We start from the raw sequence: 23,339 nt of genomic DNA on the forward strand, positions 1-23,339 counted from the left end.
ACACTCACTTTTCTAAGAGACAGACATTTCCTTTACCTGTTCTTTGACTGGAGTATTGACATTTGATAGACACTGCTGGCAGACAGCCAGGAAGGATTTCACAGTTTTCCTCAATACCAACAAGTCCTCCTGGAATAAACATTAAAAAAGAAAGTATATAAAAATTAGTAAGAGGTTTCTTGGAGGAAGCAAAATAAAGAAATTGTGGTGATTTCATACATTCAACAAAAAGCTGTGAAAGAAATAAGCTATTCAAAGAGAACACACACAGAAACAGTCTCTTGGTTTTACAGTGATGAGGAACCAATCACCTGAAAGAAAGCAAGAAGCCCAAATTAAATGAAATGAGATGAATTCACAGCAGGATGGCTGGCCCATGCTCTGCAGACCTTCCCCCAGGACAGCCCTCTCAGTTTCCACATGGAAGAGAAGAATGTCCTGCAGAACAACCTCCAAGCAAATGTGAAGAACCTACATAATGCACATGCAATGTTTTCCTTGCTGAAATGTTTTACTGATGCTGGCTGTTCAGCCCATGTGTCTCAGTTCTGGTTTTAGCTTTTCTTGTGCTTCCTGCCACGAGCTCTCGTTGTTCTGTGTTTACTGCAGAGCCTTTTTGTGGTCCATATGTTCTCCCTGTGCTGGTTCACAGCACAACACACGAATGTCAGCGTGCCCAAGCACCCAGAGCATTCCCAAAGCTCTGAACTTCTCATCACTTCCAATGGAGTGAGTGGGATTTGCTGATATGGACACTGAATGCCTGTGCCCTCCCTCACCTTCCTATTCCTGAGCAGTTTTTCTCTGATGATGCAGCCATGGTGCTACTGCATTACCCTGCCATTGCAGAATCTGTAATACAGCTCTGCTCTGTCTAATCCACAATTTGCCATTAAGCACTTCTCTTTTTTTTTTCCTGGATATAAGCCTTCCATTTGACAGCATTAAGGTGCTCTTTTAAAAAAATTTAAACTGTGTTTTGTTCACCAATTGATCTATATCATTCCCATTTTCAGGGCCTTCTCAGATGACTGATAAAAATTACCCTTTCATAGGAGAGAACAGATCTCTCCCAGAATGCATCAGAAACTATTCAATTGAGCAAGGATTGCTCACCTACAATTTTTCTTTAATATATGGATCAGTTTTGAGCTAGTGAATATGAGTTACATTAAATCCAAACACACACCTGAAATGCAATGTGGTATTAATGTCTTAGAGACATTGGTGCTTCAGTTGATTCTCTTCTCAGTCAAAAATGCCATCTTGTCAACAAGAAATTGATGTGGTTCTTCCAATCTTAGCTTTTGGCCCTTCAGCCTTGTACCAACTGTGTTTTCTATCTCCTACACCAAGATTCCACCTAGGACTGACGCCAGGCTTATCAGTTCACTGTTACATAAACACCTGATTTACCCCTTTAGGCACTGGGATTACAATCACCTTCAAGCTTTCTATTGCAGTTACCTTCCATTTAGATGCTCATGAACTCAACAGAGAAACTAAAACCTATGAAAAAAACTACATATAGGTTAAAAAGGGAATGGGGTATATCTCCCAATTTTCTTTTTGTCAAAGTGAGTAACAAGCAGGTTCATGGTATATTTATTACCCTCTCTCCTGACAGCACAGCATGATAGAGATTCCTATTGCAAAGTTAAAGACAGCAGGAGAAAGCCCAGCTGAACAGTGCAATGGAGCCATCTGGAACTCTCCTGAGTTTGGAGAAATCCCCAGACTGCTGAAGAGTGGGGATTTTTGTTCAACAGAGAAAATGGGAAGGAAAAAAATAATTAGATTTCCAAGTCTTTGAGCATTTTGGGGTGCACAGCCCAGGTTCTTGAGGTGTGAGTACCTGATCTGCCTTCAGAAAAGCTGCTATGAAACCATTTTATCATCCTGCTGGCTGTTAGACAAAACCACAAGGTCACAACTCTGCAATTTAACTGCTCCATGGCAGGAACAAGCTGCTGAGAGCAAGGACTGGAGTCTGTGCCACCACCCAAACCAGGGTGCTGAAATACCTGTGTCTACAATTCTTCAGGTACTTTCTAGCTTTAAATTAAAGCTTGTTTTTTCCATTGAAGTAATTTTAAAATGCTGTGCCTTTGCTATATTCATCATCCAAACCCCATCCTCTTCTGCCTATGTGCTCCTTGCTTTTCCTCTGAATTACTTATTATTTGCAGTATTAACTTCAGCTTCACAGGGTTGAAGAACCCTCAGCTTTCACCCCAACTGTGGAAAATGGTCCAAACCTTTTGTATCTTGTGACTTTTTTCTCCCTTTAGCTTTTTCTGCATTCTGTCATCATGCCCATATGAAAAGTCACCAAGTGATCACATTGTTCTTTAAAATCCCCTTTTAAACCCCCTCCCCTAAGTCCTCTGCCCACTAATCACACTCTAATAGCCATGCATTTGGCAACTCTGGCTGCTGCTTACTCACAACTGGCTGACCTTTGTCTTGCCTCTCAATGTTTGCTCTAGTCATGCTTTATTTTTATTATTCTAAGTTTTAGGACTCTTGTTCTGTAAGTATTTCCTTCTCAGTACATACACATACAGTGCACAGTACAATGTCCTAGGTACCTGAGACATGGCTGAAGAAATCCAGGAGGAAACAAGTGTCTGCTCTAATCCCCAAGTCTCCTCCCTCAGGACTGTACTTGCCCCCCAAGACTGACAGATGAGAGAATTCCAGGGGAAAAATTACCAGTTTCCTTTAGAACCACCATCAAACCCCTTCCCACCTAAGGAGGACTTTTCCTCCAGGCTACAAGAGGCTGCTCCCACAAGCTATGGAGGATGAGCTTTCTCCCCCCAGTACAGTGCTGGTTACCCCAAAGAGCACCAGTTTGCACAAACAGGACCACAGCCTCAGGGACAGAGGGAGACTAAAGGTTAAAACATCAGACTGTGGATATTTCAAGGCTTACAGATTTCATTCTTACCTGCTGCAGCCTTCCTTTCAGTAATCAATTTTTCCTTTCAGATTTTAGACACCAAGATGACTCCACAGGACACCCTTCTCTCCACAGGCTAGCTTGAAGAAGTGTTTCAAAATAACTCTCTGCTGTATTTAACTGGTGAAATCTTTGTTGTTGGGCAGAGAATCTGGACTTTCTTAATAATTCAAATAATCATTAATTATCATTCTTCTGCTAAAAGATCTTTGATGCATTTTTATGCTGATAAAAATGTATCAAAGGCACTCCCTTTGGCTTTTTTACAAATGATGTTGAACAGTGAGGGGCATCTCACCCCCTGATAACAGCTAGGAAAAACAAGAACTCTTCATGTGTATCTTGGGGAAGGGACTTCAGTAACCTGTGGCCAGCTGAAGAGCAATTTTGGAATTTGTAGGTGTTCATTAACATTATACAAGCGTCCAATATTCTGGTCCTGTATTGTAGAGCTGACGGTTATCCTGAAGCTATGTGGCCCTAGCTGTAGGTCAATTATGTGCTGTTAATAAATCAATGAGCTGACTTGATCCTAATTAGATTTAAACCACAAGAGTTGAGCTTTTCCCTGCCACACACATGGAAGCTCCAGGTCAAAACAGCTGGATCAGGTATGGAGCCATGATCCAGAACATGCCCAATAGCTGTAATATGATGCATCCCTCATCCAGCAATTAATGTGCCCTGGCTTGGCCATAATGCCTTGCACAGTTCCCAAACAAGGACAGTTCTCTTAGGACAGAGCTGTATTTTGGAAGCCATTTGAACACCAGACAAAAAGTAATTTCATTTCAAAACAGCTCTGTTCCCAGTGTATGCCTATGGTTGTCAACTATGACTCCACCGCAGAATCAATACAAGATATAAAAATTACCAAGCAATTCTGAACTGTAGCCAAAGAATTCACTTCAAAGGAAACCTTATTAGAACTCCCTATCACACCTGCAAACTCCCTGCAATATAAGGTACACCTCATGGATGCAAAGCACACATGAACAACAAATCTAAAACTTGCCAAGATATCTGTTTCCATCTTTTATTCCTGTTATTTACAGCTCCAAAATGTTCATATACTTTATCCTGTTCATAGACTATCTAGATGGGACCTCACGAGGTGAAACAGAGCAGTGAAACTACTGCCAGCATGAGGTCACATAAATGACCCTGGCAGCAGATGAACATTTCTTACAAATCAATCCCTCCATCTCTGATCTCTCAGCATAGTTGTTCAAGGGAAAGCTAAAAAATCCTATTTGAAACATGAGCCTGGGAACAAAAATTCAAAAATCTATGGGATACAGAAAACCAAAGACTTAAGCTTAGTTTTATGACATATGATAAATTCCTCTTCTCTCCATTTTCATATTTTATCTATCTTCCTTCTCCACTAATTCTCCTCCTAACTTTCTTACTTCCTCTCCCTTCCCTGCTCTCACTCCTCCTCTACAGGCACCAATGGTCTTTTTCTCCCCTGTCAGAGTTTATCCGATTTGTATCTAACTAGAAACCAACCAATTGCTTCCAGCTGGTCTTTTACTTTGTAATCTTCTACTTTCATCTCAAATCTGGAAGGCTTGTGAGCCCAAAACCTTCTCTACTTTTTGTTATATCCATTGGTCTACTAAAGATGCCACGTGAGGCTACACACCATCACCCTTCTCTGCCCTGAGATCATTACAGAAACAGCAAAGCAGCCCTAGAAACCTGCATGGACCTACATAATAAACTGCTGTCCCAGAAATGTTCCCATAAAAGCCTGAATACTTCCAAAATACCCATGAAATAACTGTTTTTCATTCTGAGATGCTTCTGTTAATGCCTTTGTCTACTAACTTCCAAGACTAAATAATGACTTATACACCAGCCATGGGCAAAATTATTTCCCAATGGAAAAAACAACATCTTATTTTGAAAAAGTAGGCAAAGCCATACAATTGCACTAAGCTTGTCTGCAAGAAAATCTCAGCCACTGAAAAAAATAAAGGCCTTTTTCTCTTTCAGTTGAATTGGGCCATCATGGTCACGATGTAACAGCAACCACATGAATGCCTGGGCACCAAAATGCAAAGTTTATACCTCACTCCATGCAGAGAGAGGCTGTTTGTTAATCCCCAGCTGGAGGTTACAGTTAAGTATGCTTCTTTTGCTGTGAGTGAGACACAAGTAAACATGAAGCTTTTTTCCAGCAATGCTGACAGCTGTCCCTGCACCACCTGTGCCATACTGCAGCAATTTATTGTAGTTTGCTCAAAAAAATGGAGAAATACAGTGACACGTGATGTGAATTTCAAAAGTGTCTGGGCATTTGCCCCCAGGGCAGGCAGGAGGACAGGGCTGCTGGAGTCCTCAGGAGTGGGTGAGAGCCCCAGCACCACCCAGCACCCCAGAGCAGGTGGGGAAGACTGAAAAAAGGTTTTGTAGACAGTGCCCAGGTGCTCTGAGCACTCAGTTTCACAGGAACCAGCAGCCTATGCACACTAAGGAGAAAGAGGGTTATAGAGAAATGGGAACAAAAGCCAGAATAAATAACAATTATTCCTTCCTTTCTAGTAGCTATTTTCAGTATTAGTATTCAAAACAACTCAGAGAATTTACTATGTATTTTTATCACTTTTCTATGCATAAAAAGCTGATTTGAGTAGAACTTCAGTATAACATTTTTACCCTTTTGATGCTGATGGAGAAGTACAATAATTCAGTTTTCACATAATTTTAATTTGATATATTACTTTTGAAAAAGCTGTGAAAAAACAGGATGCTGGCCTCTGACTCAGAAAAGAGCTAAGGAAAGGTCCTGGAAAAGTCATGTCACCTTGTCCTGACTGTATAATATTCTGTGTGCATTTGCTTTTTATTAACAATCATTACTGCCAGTGTCCTGCCATTTCTATTGCAACATAAAGGGTGTAATTAGAGAATAAGCAAGGTAACTACACATCAAGATTAAGCTATCTGTGGTCTACAGATCAACGGTATTGCTCACAAATGTTCATGTCAACATTCCTTATCAGCCATGCAAACTGCAATACTCACAATAAAGTGTGTTAATCATCCTCAACAATAAAAATGTAATAATCAGGTGCCATAAAATCCTGATAAAAACTATCTGCATTGCTTAGACACATGCACAATGTTAAACAGATCCTGTGTATGTTATAAATGAAACAAATGATGGCAAGAATGGAAGTTACAAAGAAATCAGGTGTAACACCTTTCTAGGTAAGTTGTGTTCTGTCAGTAAAATCTGTTTGATCAAATGGCCACTTACTTTGGAAGGGGAGCCCTCAGTGATTTTCACCAGCTGCCAGAGAATAGAGTAGTGGGAACATTGCAGTGCTTGGACAACGATCTGTAACACAAGAACACACAGAATCTCAGCACGCTGCTAACAGCAGGCACAGCAGGAAGTATATGGAAAATCTATCATGCATTTTGTGGTGAAAAGACAGGAACAGCTCTTAGCACTTTTTATTTTCAAGGTTATCAAGTTTTTCCTTGGTTGGTTTGGTGCAATAAGAAATCAGCCTACTAGAGGTGAAAAAATACTGTGTATATCTGGGAAACACCAGAAAACAGCACTGGGGTACAGCAGAAGGGGATGTCAAAGCATGACAGAAGTACAACCCAATCCCTACATCTCTCAGGTCAAAAGCATCTATTGAAATATCTCTAAACCTGGCTTCACTACTAAGCAGCCTGGAAATCTGTTCCACTGGCAAATGAACATATAGGCCAATTGCTAAAAAAAGGGCAAAATACAACTTGTCCCATGAAGAAGACCAGGGTCATATTCCTGGTGCCCAGAAAAGCATCCATGGTGTCTCCTGAACAGTTCAAATCCAGATGAGGTGCTACAACTGCCAAACTCCTCAGGGTGGCCTGCAGGAAGAAATACTGAGCAGAGTTCCGATTTCAGGACCTTTCCCCTAAAATATTATGGAGGCATTTGGAGAGCCATACACTGTCAGACCCAGAAACCAAGGCTGGCTGGCAGACTGCTCATCCATGAGAAACAAAAATGGAATCTGAGGGAACAAAGTCCAAGATGTGTTCACTAAAAGAACTCCACTAGGATGTTCTAGTTTCCTGGTCTTCATAAGCTTTCATCTTACCTTCCATGCACAATAATAATTTGTGATAATTCTAACTGCAGCCAAGGCTTACAAAGTTTGGTTTCAGTGTAAACATCAGGATTGATGCACTGCTTTTCAGAGTCAGGAACACTAGCTATTCCCAACTTTACAGATGAGAAAGGTGAGGGAAGGAGCTCACAGAAAAATCACAGAATCCAAGGTCTTCCACCTCTTAGACAGCCCTTAGCTCCACTATAAATTTAATTTCAAACTCAGTTCCTCCCACATCACTGAAGCACATAGAACTTTAGCATTTCTGTACAAGAAGATTCCTTAGATCTCGGACACCTCAGTGATGAAGTGCAGGTTTTGTTCAGGGTACCTGTTCTGGCATAGCTCCGTGTTCAATTCCAGTTCTCAGCAATCTGTAGCAGTTACTGAACAGATCCCATTTGGTCAGATCATGAGCACTGGAACGAGAGGAAATAAAGAGGGATTAATTGTGTTCCTCAGAATCCCCAGCCCAGAGAGCTTTGGTGGTTTCCACAGCTGAACAAGCAGCTGCACAGCAGCTCTCTCCATGCTGAAAACATTAGTCAGGCTTTCTGATAATCCAGGAAAAATGTTTTACTACATGGGATTTTTGTAGGGAAGAGATAAACTCTTTCAATACCATGCACCTATAAAGGCTACTTAAGCATAGCTGCTGCTTCTCTCTCTAAGTTATCTTTCCTCTTATGGAAACATCGATAGAACTCCAGAAAACCCTCCCCTGGCATTACAGCAGAAATTACAGCCAAAGCTCTGTCAATATCTATTGAATAAAAATGGCTTTAACCAAAATGAAACAGTATATTTTTCTACTGTCTCACTTGGAAAAAAAAGAATACACATTATCACTAGACAGTAAATACCCTGAATATCTGAAGTGAGACCATATGATAATATATGGACACGAGATAGAGATGGTGGCTGCCATCCCACTCACTGTTCCACATTTCAGTTGCACCAACCTGATTTCATGAGTGAGAAGAATAAAAATGACATTAGGTACAAATACTCTGTAAGGCTGTAGCCTTACAGATCTCAAGAGCTCATGAAACAGCTTTTTAATAGAGAAATGAGAAATACAGAAGAAACTGAAAAACATCAGGTTGCCTGAAAGACAAAAATACTCTCTCAGCAAGTAAATTTAAGTTTAAAACATTTTTCTGCAGCGGAAATAAACTGAGATAATATGAAGCAGTTTGTAATGTGTCTATAAAAGAACAAGTCAGCTCAGAATAATCAGAAACTTGCTGACTGAAATACCCACCTGGAAGAAGGGATACTGAGACTGAATTGGGAGTCTCAACTGGGTGCAGCAGCCTCTTGCATCTGACTCACCCCAGCACCTGGGTCACCCAGCCAACCTCACTCCTCCCACTGCTGTGCCTGCCCTGGGTCAAACCATTAACTGCCCTGCTCAGCCAGAAGGAATAACTCTCCAGTTCCAAAAGGGACAGAGGCTGAACTCAGGACTGGCAATGCCCAGGTCCTTTTGGAAGCCCTGCCAGGAAACACCTCCCACAGTGGAGCATGCTAGCCCTGGAAAATGTCACTGGTAAGAGCTTCACAGAAAAAAACCATCAGAGTGCATTGTGCACTCCAGGGCTGGGCCAGTAAAGCCAAGATGCACCTTAACTTCCAGTTCAAATCCACTAATAGAAGAATAGGGAAACTTAAAAAAAAATACTGGAACTAAAAATGTAAAAAGTGTAAAAGTATTTTGTAGACTTAGATGGTCTTTGAGATACTAAAATAAAATGTTTAATAGATAAATTAGAGGCTGCCAGAGAGCTGCCTCTGACTGGAGATATTAAACACAGAGATGCTGCTTCCATAAATCACAGGGCTGCCAGCAAGGCAGAGTGGTACTTCCTTAATTACAGCACTGTAATTAAAGCAGTAAAGTCTCCTTGGTGTGCAGAGGCAGATACCTGCACAGATTATCCTACAGAGAATATGAAAGGAAAAATGGTCTCATTCCTGCCTTTTCAGTTCAGAAATTCCCCATCAGGCAGCCAGCACAGGGGCCATGTCCTCACAGCTGGGGACACTCAGCTCCTTGTCCTCTGCCTTACAGGTGAGCTCAGGAAGGGCTCTTCAGCTTCCAGAGCTGAAAAATTCCAACTATGTACAACTTACAGCTTTTCAATTGAGACTCTCTTAAAGCAGAGCCTCCACATTACAGTTAGGCATATACTGGTACCTCTTAATCTCTTCGGAGCTACCTAACCATCAAAACCATAGTTATAAAGGCATCTTGGACACCACACAATTCTCCAGAGGTTCAGACTAACAGAGAGGCTCCCAGGAAGAAAACTCACACAACACAGAATTTTCCCTTCGTTCCTCCATGTCAGACACTTCATGGATTACAGAAAACAAGTCCCAGTATTACATCCAAGGCTTCTTTTAATTCTTCTGGACAGGCCTGTCTGCTGGGCCATATTTCTGCCAGACAAGAGGCAGGTGAGGTAAGGGTACCAGTTTCACAGTGTTTCTCAAAGTGTGGCATAAAACAGCTTAGAAAAGTTTCTTTTTCAAGAAGTGACCTTTCCACCCACCGAACTGCTTCACTTCTTCAAGATCCATAAAGAGAGGGAAGCTGTGCCTTGGGCTTTGAGCAGCTGTGCTGCTGATACAGTCTAATTTCTCTAATGAGGTTTCATTTATGTATCTACTTCTGGATATAACAAGCTTCTGAGTAATTCAGTCTGAGGGGTGCACTGGTCAACTACTGGGAAAAAATGTTAAGCAGAGTTTCTCTAAGAGGAAGAGTTGATGTGATGATGTGACCATCAATTCACCTGTCCAGAAGTGTCCTGACTGACCACACTGACCCTGATACACATTCTTTTCTCTGAGAGTTATGACAGTGCCTGGGGGTTTGTGGAGTCAGTGTGGAGGTGGTAGGAAGCAAATGCTGTATCATATACAAGGACTACTGAACAGTAATACCAATACTCCTGGTTTCTTAATGTGAAACGTGTCCTTCATACAAGACAGAACCAACAGGCACATCCAGGGGAACAGAAGTGATGCTTGGGATGTGTCGTGCTTTGGATTTACTGAAGTAAGTAAATAAAAGATGCTGATATTTTGCAGCATACAAACTGCTACAGCACTGATATGTCATGTGTGGAAGTTCAATTGAATTACAGTGGAATCAATATAGAAAAAATTACCTCCATGTAAATACTTAAATGGTATGAGTATCTGTGAGATTCTGGCAAAAAAATACCCCAGGTGTATACTCCAGGAGGTCTACTCAGAAGATCTCAAGAGAATTTATTATTGTATTCTGAAAATGTGGAAGAAAACTTTGTAATGATAAATTTAATTTGCATTGATACATGATATCCTTGTTCTGATGAATCAAAAAGCATGCCCGTTGCTGTCATGGCCCTCTCAGAAAGAAGATTAGCTCAGGCTTGGGAAATCCAAGTATAGAACTTGGTCTTTTGGTCTGGAAGGCTTTTCTCATAATGCCCTGCCATGTATTTGCCACCTTGCTTTTTTTTGAAGTATGAAACAGCAGCCATTATCAAGGGGAAAAAAGCATGGAGACTGTACATTGGAGTTTCTCTCACTGGAAGAAGACAAGGACTTGTTTCTTCCCAAAGGCCCCATCAACCATTTCATCAGTGCCTGTTCACAAGATCTCCTGATTTAGTTTCTTTTGACTCCCAGGTGCCAACAGCCAATGACAGAGTCAGACCACAGCCACTGTGCTTTGAGACAGAACACTCCATGTGCATTTGGAATTGCAGATCTCCTCTCATAGCTAAAGATTCAGCAGAACTTCTGGCTCACATGGTGTAATTGTTCCCTATTACAGAGATCACATCACACCTAATGAAGATCTCATTACTTATTTTTATGGAAGCAGATATTAAGAATTCCTACTGAACTACAGTAGTAAAAAACCAATCAGCTGAGGAGTGATACATTAGCTGGTTTTTGCAGCTCTTCAGCTCTGATCCCTTGCTCTTTCCTGGCTTTTTGAAGGTGAAAGTATCTGAGTGAAGGTGAAAGACTGATTTGTGTGTTATCCCACAAGGCTTCTTTATGGTCTGAATTAACTCTAGGGACCTGGAATCCTGAAGGCAAAAACATATATGGGAGCAGCTCAGGAAACCCTAATGATTTTGCTTCTCTCCTGGATGTGAAGTAGAGTTTTCCCCAAGTCCCCTCAGGAAAGGCAGCGGGTTACCAGAGAGCCTGCAAACTTCACTTGCACACGTGTCAGCCTGCTACACCATGTAAATTAGTAAGGATTTTATGATGTTTGTGGGATTCTCCTTGAATGGCAACAAAGATTAGAGATTGCAGAACCATTTCAGACAGATGCAGGATTTGGGATAAGTGAAGTCTAAGCACAGAGAGAGAAATGAAATCACAAAGTTGTAAAAATACCAAGATGTAAGTGAGAGCTGGCAGAAGGAAAGTCCTCTCCCATATTGTGATAAGGAAGAAATGATTGGTGGCTCTCTGCCACCAGCACACAAAGCTCTCTCATGCTGACAGGAGCAAATGCTTCCTGCAGTTAGAGGGAAGATCAGGCCTTTGTGCTGTGCTCCAGAATTCACAGTTCCAGTGAAGCTCTCCAGGTTGCTCTGCACATAGGTCTGAGAGCAGCAGGAACCTGAAAAGCTGATTTGTGCCTGATGAGGGAGATTCTGTGCAATCCACACAGGGAAATTTGGCCAACAATTCAACTGCAGGAAGAAAATGCATCTTCCAGACTCTCACCATAAACTCTTAATTATTATTATTATTGCTACTACTAATTAATTATATCATTTTGAGGAGAAGTAGCTCAAAGACATGGAGAAACAGCTTCCTGTAGGCTCCCTAAGTTGACACCCAAAGCACAGGTTTGTGGCAGAGAAGTGTCCCTTGTGCCCTGACTGTGCCATGCAGGGGAGCAGGACCTGTAGTAATTTACTCATGGGTGTAGGAGCACTGGGTGCAAGGGAGGGGGTGCCGCTTGCAAATCCCATCTGCAAAGGTCATGGCACGAACTGAGCAAGGACCCAGATCAACCCAAACACTTCTACTGACAAACACCAGCAGTCACTGCTCCATTTCAAGATTCCAGGCCATGTGTTCTCATTTCCCCATACCTGACACTGCTGATACTTGCTGAAAGGATAAAATTAACATCACAAATTTGTGAGGGAAACCACCTACTTGTGAAAAGATGTCAACCTCTTCAGTGTGGAGAGCACATTGTATATGTCATCATCATCAGCTTCTTCTCCCTGCAAAGGAAAGGCAATCCATGAGGAGAGCCCAGCAATTCAGCCCAGTACATTGCTGTGCAGGCAGGAGCAGCTTCTTAGGGGTTTATACTCATATCAAAACTGTCTCCAAAATTTCCAGTGACTTTTAAGTACCTTCCACAAAATTTAAGTAACCACTGCACAGCATAAAACCCAAGCAAGATTATGTGACAATATTCAGCATTATCACTGTGTTAATAAACATCTTTCTGCCTTCAGATGCAATTGTCAATCAATGTTTCTCTCATTATCAGCCCAGTGAGAAGCCATAAAGCAGTGGGATACTTGCTTAGGTACCAGTATGCAATTTTTAAAATTTAAGATGCCTTTAAAATGATGAAATAGACTTATTAAAATTAATTATTCAAACAAATATCACTTTAAATAGAGTATCACAAAGGCCATAATTTCAAATCCTTGCTACTGCTGTTCTAATTCTTGTTTTCTCCTACTTTTGTCTTGGTTATGTGCCATGTCTGACCTATGCACTCACTTCTCCTTAGGGATCTAAGGCCCTTAATTAATTTCTCAGATGCTTTTCAGACACAGTTTCTCTGCAAGCCTCAGCCCTGCTCTCCTGGGAGAGAACACGCACCAGGACCACGAGGCCTCACTGCCTCTCTGTGCTCCCTGTGGTGTAAAGCACAGGGACTCCAGTGTCCCTGGCCCACAGCCCCTCAGGAGCCCAGCCTTTGCTCTGCTCAGCAGCCCCAGGGAATCCTTCAGGGCTTTCTGCACCACAGCACAAAGGCACTGGCAAAGAGAGGTGAAAGGAAAAGGAGTGGGAATATGCAGATACTGGCTTCCTGATTCAACAGCAGTCATAGAGGAATTCTAAAACAAAAACAATATTAAGGAAAATCGTAGGAAAAATCTTTCTCTCTCCTAGTCCACTACTCCTGAAAAGACTCCTGGGAAGGCATTTATAAATCCCAGCATCTCAGTGCTCTCCTCTGACTCCCCTTGGGTAAAAGAGTGAGGCCAGAGGGATGTTTGGAGCAGGCTGAGGAAAGCTCTCTCTCTCTAAGGCCACTATTTCCAGTGCTCAGTTGCTGGGCATCCATTGGGTGTGCACAGCTCGGGTGGTTCTGCAGCTCGACTCTGGTGTGGCAGTCCAGCCTTAGCCCTTTTTGCTGCACAAGTCAGGTTTTGGTCCTGCCGGCCAGAGATGAGGAACTTCAAAAACCAAGGCTAAGGAACAATGGGAAGGATTCCCTTGGCACACACAAGTGGGCAGTGATGGAATACCAATTCTGGACTGTTTTTCCAGGTTCTAATCAGAAACTTAGGAGAAAGTACACCAAAAATGGCAGACAGGCAGAGAACAAGCTTTATGTATTTTACATTATTGTAGTAATACACCACTGTGTATTACTAAAGAATGCACAGTGGTGCCCCACCTCCTCTGCGTTGTGGAAGGTTTCCTGCATGTACTGTCCTTTCATTTATGCACATTTCTGCAGCTATACAAACATTTTTATTTACTCTGCAACATGACAAGGCATATTTACAGTGAGCCTGTATGTAGCATGCTACATAAAAATAGGAAAAAAGGCATATTTCCTTTAATGTGCCATTCTAAATCAGGGACTTGGCTTAACTTTCCTAAATGTACATCAAAAATTAATTGGATCTGCCACAGACCAGTGCATGACTACAAGCAAAGAAAAAGGTCTGTGCAGCCCTCATGTTATGTTTAAAAGGCATGAAAATTACAAAAAATTAAGTAGTGCTACACAAAGTTAAATTGCTGCAAGGGAAGAAAAAATGAGTACGGTTTCTATTCTATTAAATCTATTCTGCCTTATGAAATTTGGAAGAGTAAATTCTTACAACTAAATCACAGGTACTTCCAGGTTCCAGAATCTTTTACTCTTTCCAGGGCTCTTTTAATCCATGACACATATTTTCTTAAATTCTCTCTTCCATTCTAAACATAATCCAGTCTTGATTTTGCTGCCTACATATACATCTGGGACTACTGGAATCACTAAAAACACTAATGTAAATACAACTTCCTCTGCATTTTTCATTATCTTTCACCCATTCATCCACTTAATTCCTTACATGGACTCTTTTAATACTCAACTAAATTTTCAGAAGCAGGATTGTCCCATAGTTTTGTTTTACACATCAATGATTTGAAGGCTTAATAGCTACTGTAAGGGACTTTCCACAGGAAGAAGTAGCTCCAAATAATTATGAAATAGCTGCTGCTGCACTACGTCTTCAGATGGGTAATTTCATGGCTTTTTCTGTAGCCTATCCTAACATATTTTAGCCAGTTCAACAATTCTAAGAAAACAAACCTCCTGCAGTAGATCCTCAACAGAATGGTTAAATCGATCCACAAATTCATCAATAAGTTGGCTGTGGGCTATGTCAACTCTGTTCTGGATGGTGTATTCTTCACTGCAGAGGATGCTGTAGGTTTTGCTGCAAGCTTCCAGAACATCTGATTCCACATGCTTTTCCACAACAAATTTAATCTGCTTCAGTAAGGCATCCAGATGCTGCAGAGCAGAAAAGAACTTCAGCTTTCCCTTCAATGGGACAATGACACTGAGCAAAGCCACTGCCACAACACCCAGCCAAAGGCACAGCACTGTGGGGCCGAGCAGTGGTCACACCTGAGAGCAGCCACACTTCCTGCCCAAGGCACGATACCTTTTCCATTCTGCCCGTGCTGTAGATTTCCAGGTCAAAGTACTGAGGGATTTGCAGGAGGTTTGCAACCTTCTCAGCGTCAGCAGAATACTGGAACGTCATGGCAACAAAGCAAACAACAGGGAGGTAAAAATAAACTCCTGCACTACAGAATGAGAAAGTTTAATTCAGCTGTAAATCCCAGTGAAATATTTATTTCGTTGAAAACTGTACCTTTGATAGCAGCATGGGAAGTGCAATAATGAAATGCTCAGTCAATTTATTTCTGTCGTCTATTTGAGTTTTTCTTTCTTTTGCTGTCAAGACCTGGAAGTGATCAAACATTACTACAGTAAATACATTTTCTGCATATAGCATCCATTAACTTTTCTAAACATTGTATTACAAACAGAAACCATGCAAGTGTATTATTTAATAAATCAAACGAGGAGGGAATAAAAAAACTCAAAACACATTTGGGCTGAAGAATGATTGAAGAGGGAAGACTGTGTGCCCTAAGCAGCTGTGATTGAAAAGGAAAACACCGTATCACCCAGCATGACACTGTCTCCACACATCAACATCTTTTTAGGATTGAAATTCAAATATAACCTCAGTCAGTGGAATTTTTGCTATTGTTTCCAACTGTACTGAACTCTGACTTTCACACATTAAACCAAGCATTAACGTAAGACCTCAGGGCAAACTGAAGTATAATTAAGAAAACCAAAACCAAACCACACTGTAACAATGATTTTCATTAAGCAGAGTCATGGCCTCCTCTCTAAATGGAATGGAATTCTCAGTCAGAACGTACATCCAAGTTCACAGTGAGGTACTGAAGCATTAATGCTGTCAGAACAAAACCCCCTTGAAACAGTGACCAGAGGGACAATAACCAAACCAGCATGTTTCCATCAAAGCTTAGATCTGGCTTCCTGGCTTCAGGAAAGAAAAGAATACTTTTGAGACAAAATAATGATAATACTCAAGTTAGCAAATGATTCATGTATAGCCAATCAGCCAGACTGCACAGTAAGGGTTACAAGCTAAAGTCAGAAGGTAAACTATTTCACAAGAAGGTGAGTGCTTAATTAGAAATCTGTTCCCATTTCAACTCAGAGAAGAAGTTGGTGGGATCATGAGACAAGATGCATCTCCAGGGACAAAGCAGGGAACACTGCAGTTACCATCCCACAACTCATGCTCTAACTGAAAAGAAGCAAAAGCTTACTGGGACCCCTACATGGCTCTGCAAGGGAGGAGGAGCTGCTGGACACAAGGCATGTGCTTGGATGCCAGGCACTGTGCCAGCAGGAACCCAAAACAGACATGCAAGTGGGGGGAATGGATCGTGAACAGGACAAGACACTACTTGCACAGTGCAAGGTGCAGGGATGGCCCCAGAGCAGCCTCAGCCCCTACACGCTCACCAGGGCAGCACCAGCCAAGCTCAGAGCAGTGCAAACCCAGGTAAGAATCCCAACCCTGACAGCCCAGTTGTGTTCTGGTGACCAAACACAGCTATTCCCTGGCACTGGGAATTGATCTGGGTCCCCAGCATGACATCCAGGCTTTTCTGATCATCCCTCAGAAGGTGGAATTTGTTTTACTGATCTGTTTTCTTTAGCTCCAAATACAGACATTGAAAACTTAAGACTACACAATTTGCTGAAATTCAGTGAATTGAGCTGTAGATATCTTGAGAAAGAGAAAATACCTGGGAAGTTAATGCTGACATTATTTGGTGCTCCAAACAGAAAACCTGAACATGATTTTTTTTTTTTTAATTTAAAGGTCACTTTGACTGCTAGAAGAGTCTGCAGCTTGAGACAAAAGATGTGCTTACAATACAGTTTTCATAACAAAAGATAAGACATGCTTGTGTAAATTTCAATTCCCTCCTTAACCCTGAAATGTTGTAATAAATTAGAAATTCCTAAGAACTCGCTTTATAAATTAAAGTACATAAAGCATGTTTAAACTGATGGTTTCTTGGAGCTTTTCCTGGGATGCTGTTTCTGGACATGAGACTAATCTGCTTTGGCACATAAAAAATTAAGAAGTTAGGTAATTGCATTATTTTAGCAATAAAGAATGCCAAGACTTTCCAGATTTCATCTTTATTAAGTCTGTGGTTTTAAAAATTAGTTATGATTATTTAGAATGGATGCTTAAAGAAGAACCATATATTCATGTGGATTTATTCCACTTTTTCTATCCTAAATGAGATGGGGACCACCAAAATCAGGTGAATATGTTTAAGAAGCTGAGACTGCTTCGGAACATGGATGCTGTACTTATGGAAAATACAGCTGAAAGCCTGTTATTACCCTGACCCTGTGACTTAGAATAAAGTGTTTAAAACTGCATGTCCAGCTTAGGAATGGCCTTCCACTGGGGCTCAAACAGTCCCCATACAATAAACTGAAGTGGCAATTTGGCCAGATGTAAAGTTCTGAAATTTTTAGGGCACTCAGTGGAAGACGCCTAAGAGGATGGATGCCTAAAAGCACACACACATTCAGAAACAGAATTTCTAATCTTTTTCTTACAAGTGTTCAGCTAAAACAGCAAACACCAATTAAAAAACTCTACTGCAAGAGTGTCCGAAGTGGTGTTACAAATATCTTCCATGCTCTGGTGACAGGCAGGCAGCTGCAGCCCCACTCACCCTCTTGCCGGTGCCCCTGCCCACAGGGGGATGTGCCTCGGCAGCCTGTCTGATGGTGCACACCATGAGCTCGATCAGAGCGCTCTCCTGCCGGTCCGACATCGCTGTGGGGAAAACAGGGCATCACTGGGGGCAAGGCAGCACAACGGGGACACGTGTGGGGCAGCAGGGGAACACACAGCACCAGGGGAGCACACAGCAGCACAGGTACTTTGTCACATTGAGGCTTTCCTGCCGCCTCTTTGATCTGCCATTCCCATCCTTTCAAAATGGACATGGCAGAAGTGAAAGCAGCCCAGACAAATGTTGGCTGGAGAAAAGGATCAGTGAGGGGGAACGTAAGGAAGATCTACAAAATAAGGGAGAGTCATAGAGGAAAAACAGTGACAGAGAATTCACTGTCATTTCCTCATAAATCCTCTGCTCTTTGGCAAGTGCTTCTGCTCACATTTGGAGGATCAAACCCCACTAGGCTAACCAGAATCAAGGAAGCAAAGTGCCTAATTTGCTAAGGAAATTACTCTATAAATAGCCCCACTGTAGCAGGTGCATACCAAAAGGCCAGCCTTCGAAGCATGGACATGATGAAGAACATCATGCCAGGAACATTGATTTTTCAAATGCCTAAGCCCTTTGAAGGTCCCTGAAGCAGGAGAACCCTGAGGAATTATAAAGGATCTTGAATGACACTCATTAACCTTACAGACACCTTACCCCAGTCTCCCTGGCTACTTTGTGCACCCAGGTCTATTATCAACAAAAGGAAATCTGAAACTAATGGTGAAAGAATCCCTTTTGCTTTTTTCTCTTGAGAATTCATTGTGTTCACATTGCCTGGAAAAGCCCATTATCAACTAGCATCATCTGAAGTGCTTGCTTATTCAAAATTGTATTAGCTATTTAATTTATTGAAATAGTTATTTAAACATTCAGACAAAATCAAGCTAAGACTTGAGTAAACTTCCTTTAATGTTAGGGAACCACAGACCAGCACACTTGATTAAAAAAACCTCCAGAGTAGAAATAAAAAGAGAGTACAAATTGCTCCTTTTGAAGGAAAGTGCAGTAAAAATTGATTAACCCAAAATCTTCAAATACGTTTTCCAAACAAACCACAACATAAAAAGACATTTCACTATGGGTGGCAGAGGTATTTAAGGAATAATTAACAATACTGTGCAATATCAAGGAAGCACTGGGTTGATCCAATACCTTCTTCTCCTTGGACTGGCTCCTCCAAGAGCAATTCTGTCATACATTCCCAGTCTTTCAGCAGTTCTTGAGAACTTTCCCACAAGCTGTCCACCAAATAGGCTGCATGTTCATGCAACTAGAAAATCCAAAGCAATCATCAGTACAGCTCTTGGTATAAGCACCAGTTCTTCAACTTTCACAATCATGTGGCCACAGAGAGTGTCCTGGGCACATATCTTATGTTAGTTGGAAAGAACATTCAGCTTGAAATGAATACAGGAAGGTTTCCTCCCAACTTAATGACACCAGTGCAATGGGGTTATGTTTTAACAGAAATTAAATAAAACCAAACTGAACTTCTTTTGCACAAAGCTGCTTGTTTGTGAAAAATCTTTCCCAGAGTTTTGACCCAGAAGCTGTAAACTTACCTTCCTTCACTTTCTCACTGCATTACAAAAAGGAGAGATGGTGAGGCATGAGAGGTGTAATATATTTATTTGGAACAAGCAATTGGTTTTCATACATGCTGCTATGTGCTCAGAAAAAAAGGAGCAAAAACCCTGGTGATTTTAGGGGTTATAGATTTAACACAACTTCAACTGCAAAAAATGTTTTCATGTGAATTAACACAACTGTTGTAAAGTGAGAAAAATAATCCATAGACTTCTGCTGTTTTCTAAACTTAACTTCAACTACTACCAACAAGTGACAAGCACAACACACAGCTTGTGCTTGCCAGGGACTGATTCCTTAGCTGGAAAACATCCCCAAGTGCAGAGAAGGAGGTGTCTGTACATGCCTTCCTCTGTTTCTGACAGCTTTGGGCAAAATGTCACAGAGTTATTGCTGCTGGGCAAGGTTCATTCCCTTGAATGCACCCAGGCTGCAGCATTAACTCGTCCCACCCACATGCAAACTCCCAATTCTCCAACTCTTTACTAAAATTGGAGTCAGAATATTCTACTTGGCTCCTAACAACTCTCTCAGAAACAACAATAGCAAAACCTGGCCCTGAGAGAGAAGTGATCCTCAGGGAGCAGCATGGGAGGCACTTTGCTGATCTTGGCTTTGGGAGTAAAGCAGTTTCTTTTCTCCTCAGGAGGACAAAGTCAGTGCTCAGTAACTCAAATCACATTCACATCTAAGGTGTCTACACTGTAAAACAATTAACTTTCCAATCTAAGTTTTAATGAAGCTAGAACTAAAAATCCATTCAGGTGGCAGACGGAAGGCTCACACAGGTAGTGACATTTCATCCAGATTAATCTGTAGGTTTATGAGGTGTTTTTAAAAAACAGGAACACTGTACCAAAATTTTGTTCTTCCTTCTCAGCAACTCTGAGTGTTTCTTTTCATTCTCACAGTCAAGTCTCTTGTTCCAGGCTTCGTAACAATTAAAATAATCAATTTTAATATCTTTACTTTTGCTTTTTACCCAACATATACTACCCTTCCTTCTCTAGAGAAACATTTCTGTCATTCCTTTCTTTCAATCTACTTATTATCAAATCAAATGAATAATTCTGAACCTTTCCCCCTCTATCTTAAGAACATCCTGTACCTGAAAGTATCTTCTCAAATTTTCCTCCCTCCACTGCCATTCCCCATATCTATTACTGTTACTACATGTACAATGCAATTTCCCATAGATGCTGTCTCTATAAATCATGAGCACAATCCCACCTGGGTGTGTTCATCAAACACTTCATGTCAACACATCTGTGCTTGTTTTCCTCATCCTCCAATGTTTCCAAGATTCATCTGCATAAAGCCCTGAGAGACCTCATCTCATTTCACAGCTGACTCTGCTCTGAGGCAAGGACCCTCAGGTTCTTCCCACTCTGAGTTCATCTATGATTCTAATCAGAATTGGAGATATTATGCAGTTTTTGTTCTGTCCTGTTTCAAATTATTTTACTCCACAAAAAATAACTCCAGAGGTATTCTCCTTGCATGGTTATGTAAGCAAAGAACTATTTCCATTTGTGTGCAGCAATGCACCCTGGCAACCACCACAGCACCAGCAATGCAGTGTCAGTACAGTGGGGACATGCATGAGTTAAATAAACCATGAAGATTTTCAGATAAATTTCCTTAATGGACAAGGAAATAGAGGGGCAGAGAAAAGGGCTTATGGTATTTCTGAAAATATAAAAAAAAAAGGAAAAGAAAGACAATTTATTACTGTATGTTAATAAATCACTACTTAAGTTCCATGTTTTATTAAACATTTAAAGGTTAAAAATGTCTTTTTTACCTCACTTTCAAGAAAGAAAAGAACCAACATTCTAATAAGGTTTCCATTTGGGCTATTTCGCCCCCTCCTCTTTGCTAGAGCCTCTTCAGCTTGGGGATCATGTCTGCTGAACAGCCTGAAAATAAGCAGAAGGAGCTCATGGCTACCACAACAATTCTCATTTCTGCAAGAATATGATGAACATTCATTCTTGATACAGTAAATTTGTTCACAAAACAGTGCAAGTATCTCAAGATATTTCTTTCAAGGGAAAGAGACCACAACCTCTGCCTGTCTGAAAATATTAATTTGTCTTCAGTCTTTGAGTTCACAAGGCTGGAAGAATTTCACCCAGGAAAAAGTTCTCCAAAACCTACTTACTTTGAAGGTTTTGCACAGTTTCAAGTATTTGCATCACTTGTACAGTTTTGCATTTATAACTTATCCAGTCTTGCAATGGAGGCAGCACCTACTGTACCAGTGAACTGAGAGCTAAGGTTTTATCACTTTGGCTAGGATATGTTACAAACAAACCTGACATATATCAAACAGCCAACCTCAGGTACGAGGAGCAGCATCAAAGAAAAACAGCTCCTAATTATTTTGGGTTTTACAGGTAAGTGGCACACTCTGCACTGAGTTCCCTGATGCATGGTCCTATCCCAAACTCCTCTCAATGCTCAAATTTCCCCAGAGACCTCAGATGTGACAGTATTACTGCTACAGCAATGATTGTTTAGAGAAATTTGAAGGCTGTTCCTGGCTTTTACTGTGAAATCACAAAGCAGATTAACACGTGAAACACAGAATTCTGACTTCACTGCTCTAATTCACTGAAGAGGAGGACAAGTTACACACAAATTGTTGTATTTTAGTTAAAAACATTACCTTATCCCCCCTGCTTATCTTAACATATCAGCAATGAGCATCTCTGCAGGTGCTGAGATACCTTACAACCTGCACCTCAGGGTTGAGCCAGTGATCCTCTATATTTGGTAATCCTTTAAATCCTCTACTAGTAGCTTTCCTTTGCTAAGCACAGAGAGCATATCTGATGATTATCATGGAGAAAGTGATAGTGAAATGTATTAAAATAGGTGGGATAAATCACACCTCAAGTGCCTGAAATAGATGCTAACTTTTTTAAGAGGAGATTTTCTTCACAGAAACCAAGACAAAATTAGTTAAGAATTGGACAATCTTGTGTCCATGCTGTTAGCCTTGAGACACATTTACACAGCTTAGCACCTTGTAAAAGAAGTCAGAATGAAGTTTTATCTGTATCCTAAGTACATGGAGGTGCAGGTGTGCTTATTTACCTTTGAGGCATTTTTCAAAAGTATTTTGCCACATGTGGATTAATAAAGGAATTTTAGTGAATATTTTTAATGAGAACCTAACCCTTTCCAGTAACTAGTACAAAGTCTTGTTGGTAGTGGAGATCTGCACATATATTCCTTGAAACAGAGAGTGCTTGATCACAAAGCTGGAATTCCAAAAATCCACCAGTGAAAGCTTACAATTACAATGTGGAGTTGTAAATCCTTAATAAACCACAGAAAATTAGAGCACTGGCAAAGAAAAACAGATGTCTTTGTGTATCCTGCATCTTGGCATGAAAATATTAGATAATCTGGGTTCTAATACAAATCCTCTATATATGTAATAAAAAACTCTAATGTCACAGCCCATGAGGGACAAAAAGATCAAATTCCTGCTGCAAGATTTTTAACTGCAAACAATAAAATGAAGAGGTTAACTCCTATGATGTGGAAATGCCCTGGTCACAGTTACTGAGGTGGTATGACTCACATCCATGGAAAAGCTGGCTCATGTCCTTTGGCATAGTGAGGACATGAAAGCTGTAACCATAATGCAGTATATTTTCAGGGGAAGGCAGTGAGTTTAGAAACAAATTTTGTACTTAATGCTACATAAAAACCTCCCAAGTTCACAACAGAGAAATAAACTGGCTTAAAACTTGATAGAAATTGTGACTGTTGATGTATCAGGTGTATCACTACAGACTACAAGCCCAATATATGTATCTTATCACACCAGGAATTCAGGAGGTGCTGCAGGATTTAAACCAACTTAGAAGCTTGTGCAGCCTTTGTATATTTAACCCTCAAGGAATTAGGAAATGCTATCTGAATTGCAGAGCAAGAAAAATGTATTCAGTTTCTTCAAGCCTCAGATCTTGTTTAAAAAAGAGAATAAA

The 23,339-nt window shown here is 40.9% G+C and overlaps 1 protein-coding gene across 7 annotated transcripts in view; it reads right to left on the reverse strand.

Annotated features, from left to right (window-relative positions):
- STAG1 (STAG1 cohesin complex component) overlaps window positions 1-23,339 on the reverse strand; it is a 167,072-nt gene that overhangs the window by 19,607 nt on the left and 124,126 nt on the right. For all 7 annotated transcript variants that reach the window (XM_021537159.3, XM_085587016.1, XM_085587017.1 and 4 more), the window contains 10 exons: window positions 21,140-21,254; window positions 18,901-19,018; window positions 17,689-17,792; window positions 15,249-15,341; window positions 15,036-15,125; window positions 14,678-14,881; window positions 12,277-12,347; window positions 7,421-7,508; window positions 6,234-6,314; window positions 37-129 (listed from right to left, as the gene is read on the reverse strand). In XM_021537159.3, coding sequence (XP_021392834.1) covers window positions 37-129; window positions 6,234-6,314; window positions 7,421-7,508; window positions 12,277-12,347; window positions 14,678-14,881; window positions 15,036-15,125; window positions 15,249-15,341; window positions 17,689-17,792; window positions 18,901-19,018; window positions 21,140-21,254 — 1,057 coding nt within the window. The remainder of the gene's footprint in view (window positions 1-36; window positions 130-6,233; window positions 6,315-7,420; window positions 7,509-12,276; window positions 12,348-14,677; window positions 14,882-15,035; window positions 15,126-15,248; window positions 15,342-17,688; window positions 17,793-18,900; window positions 19,019-21,139; window positions 21,255-23,339) is intronic.

This window comes from Lonchura striata, chromosome 9, assembly GCF_050655825.1.
Source record: "Lonchura striata isolate lonStrDom1 chromosome 9, ASM5065582v1, whole genome shotgun sequence".
Classification (NCBI taxonomy): domain Eukaryota; kingdom Metazoa; phylum Chordata; class Aves; order Passeriformes; family Estrildidae; genus Lonchura; species Lonchura striata.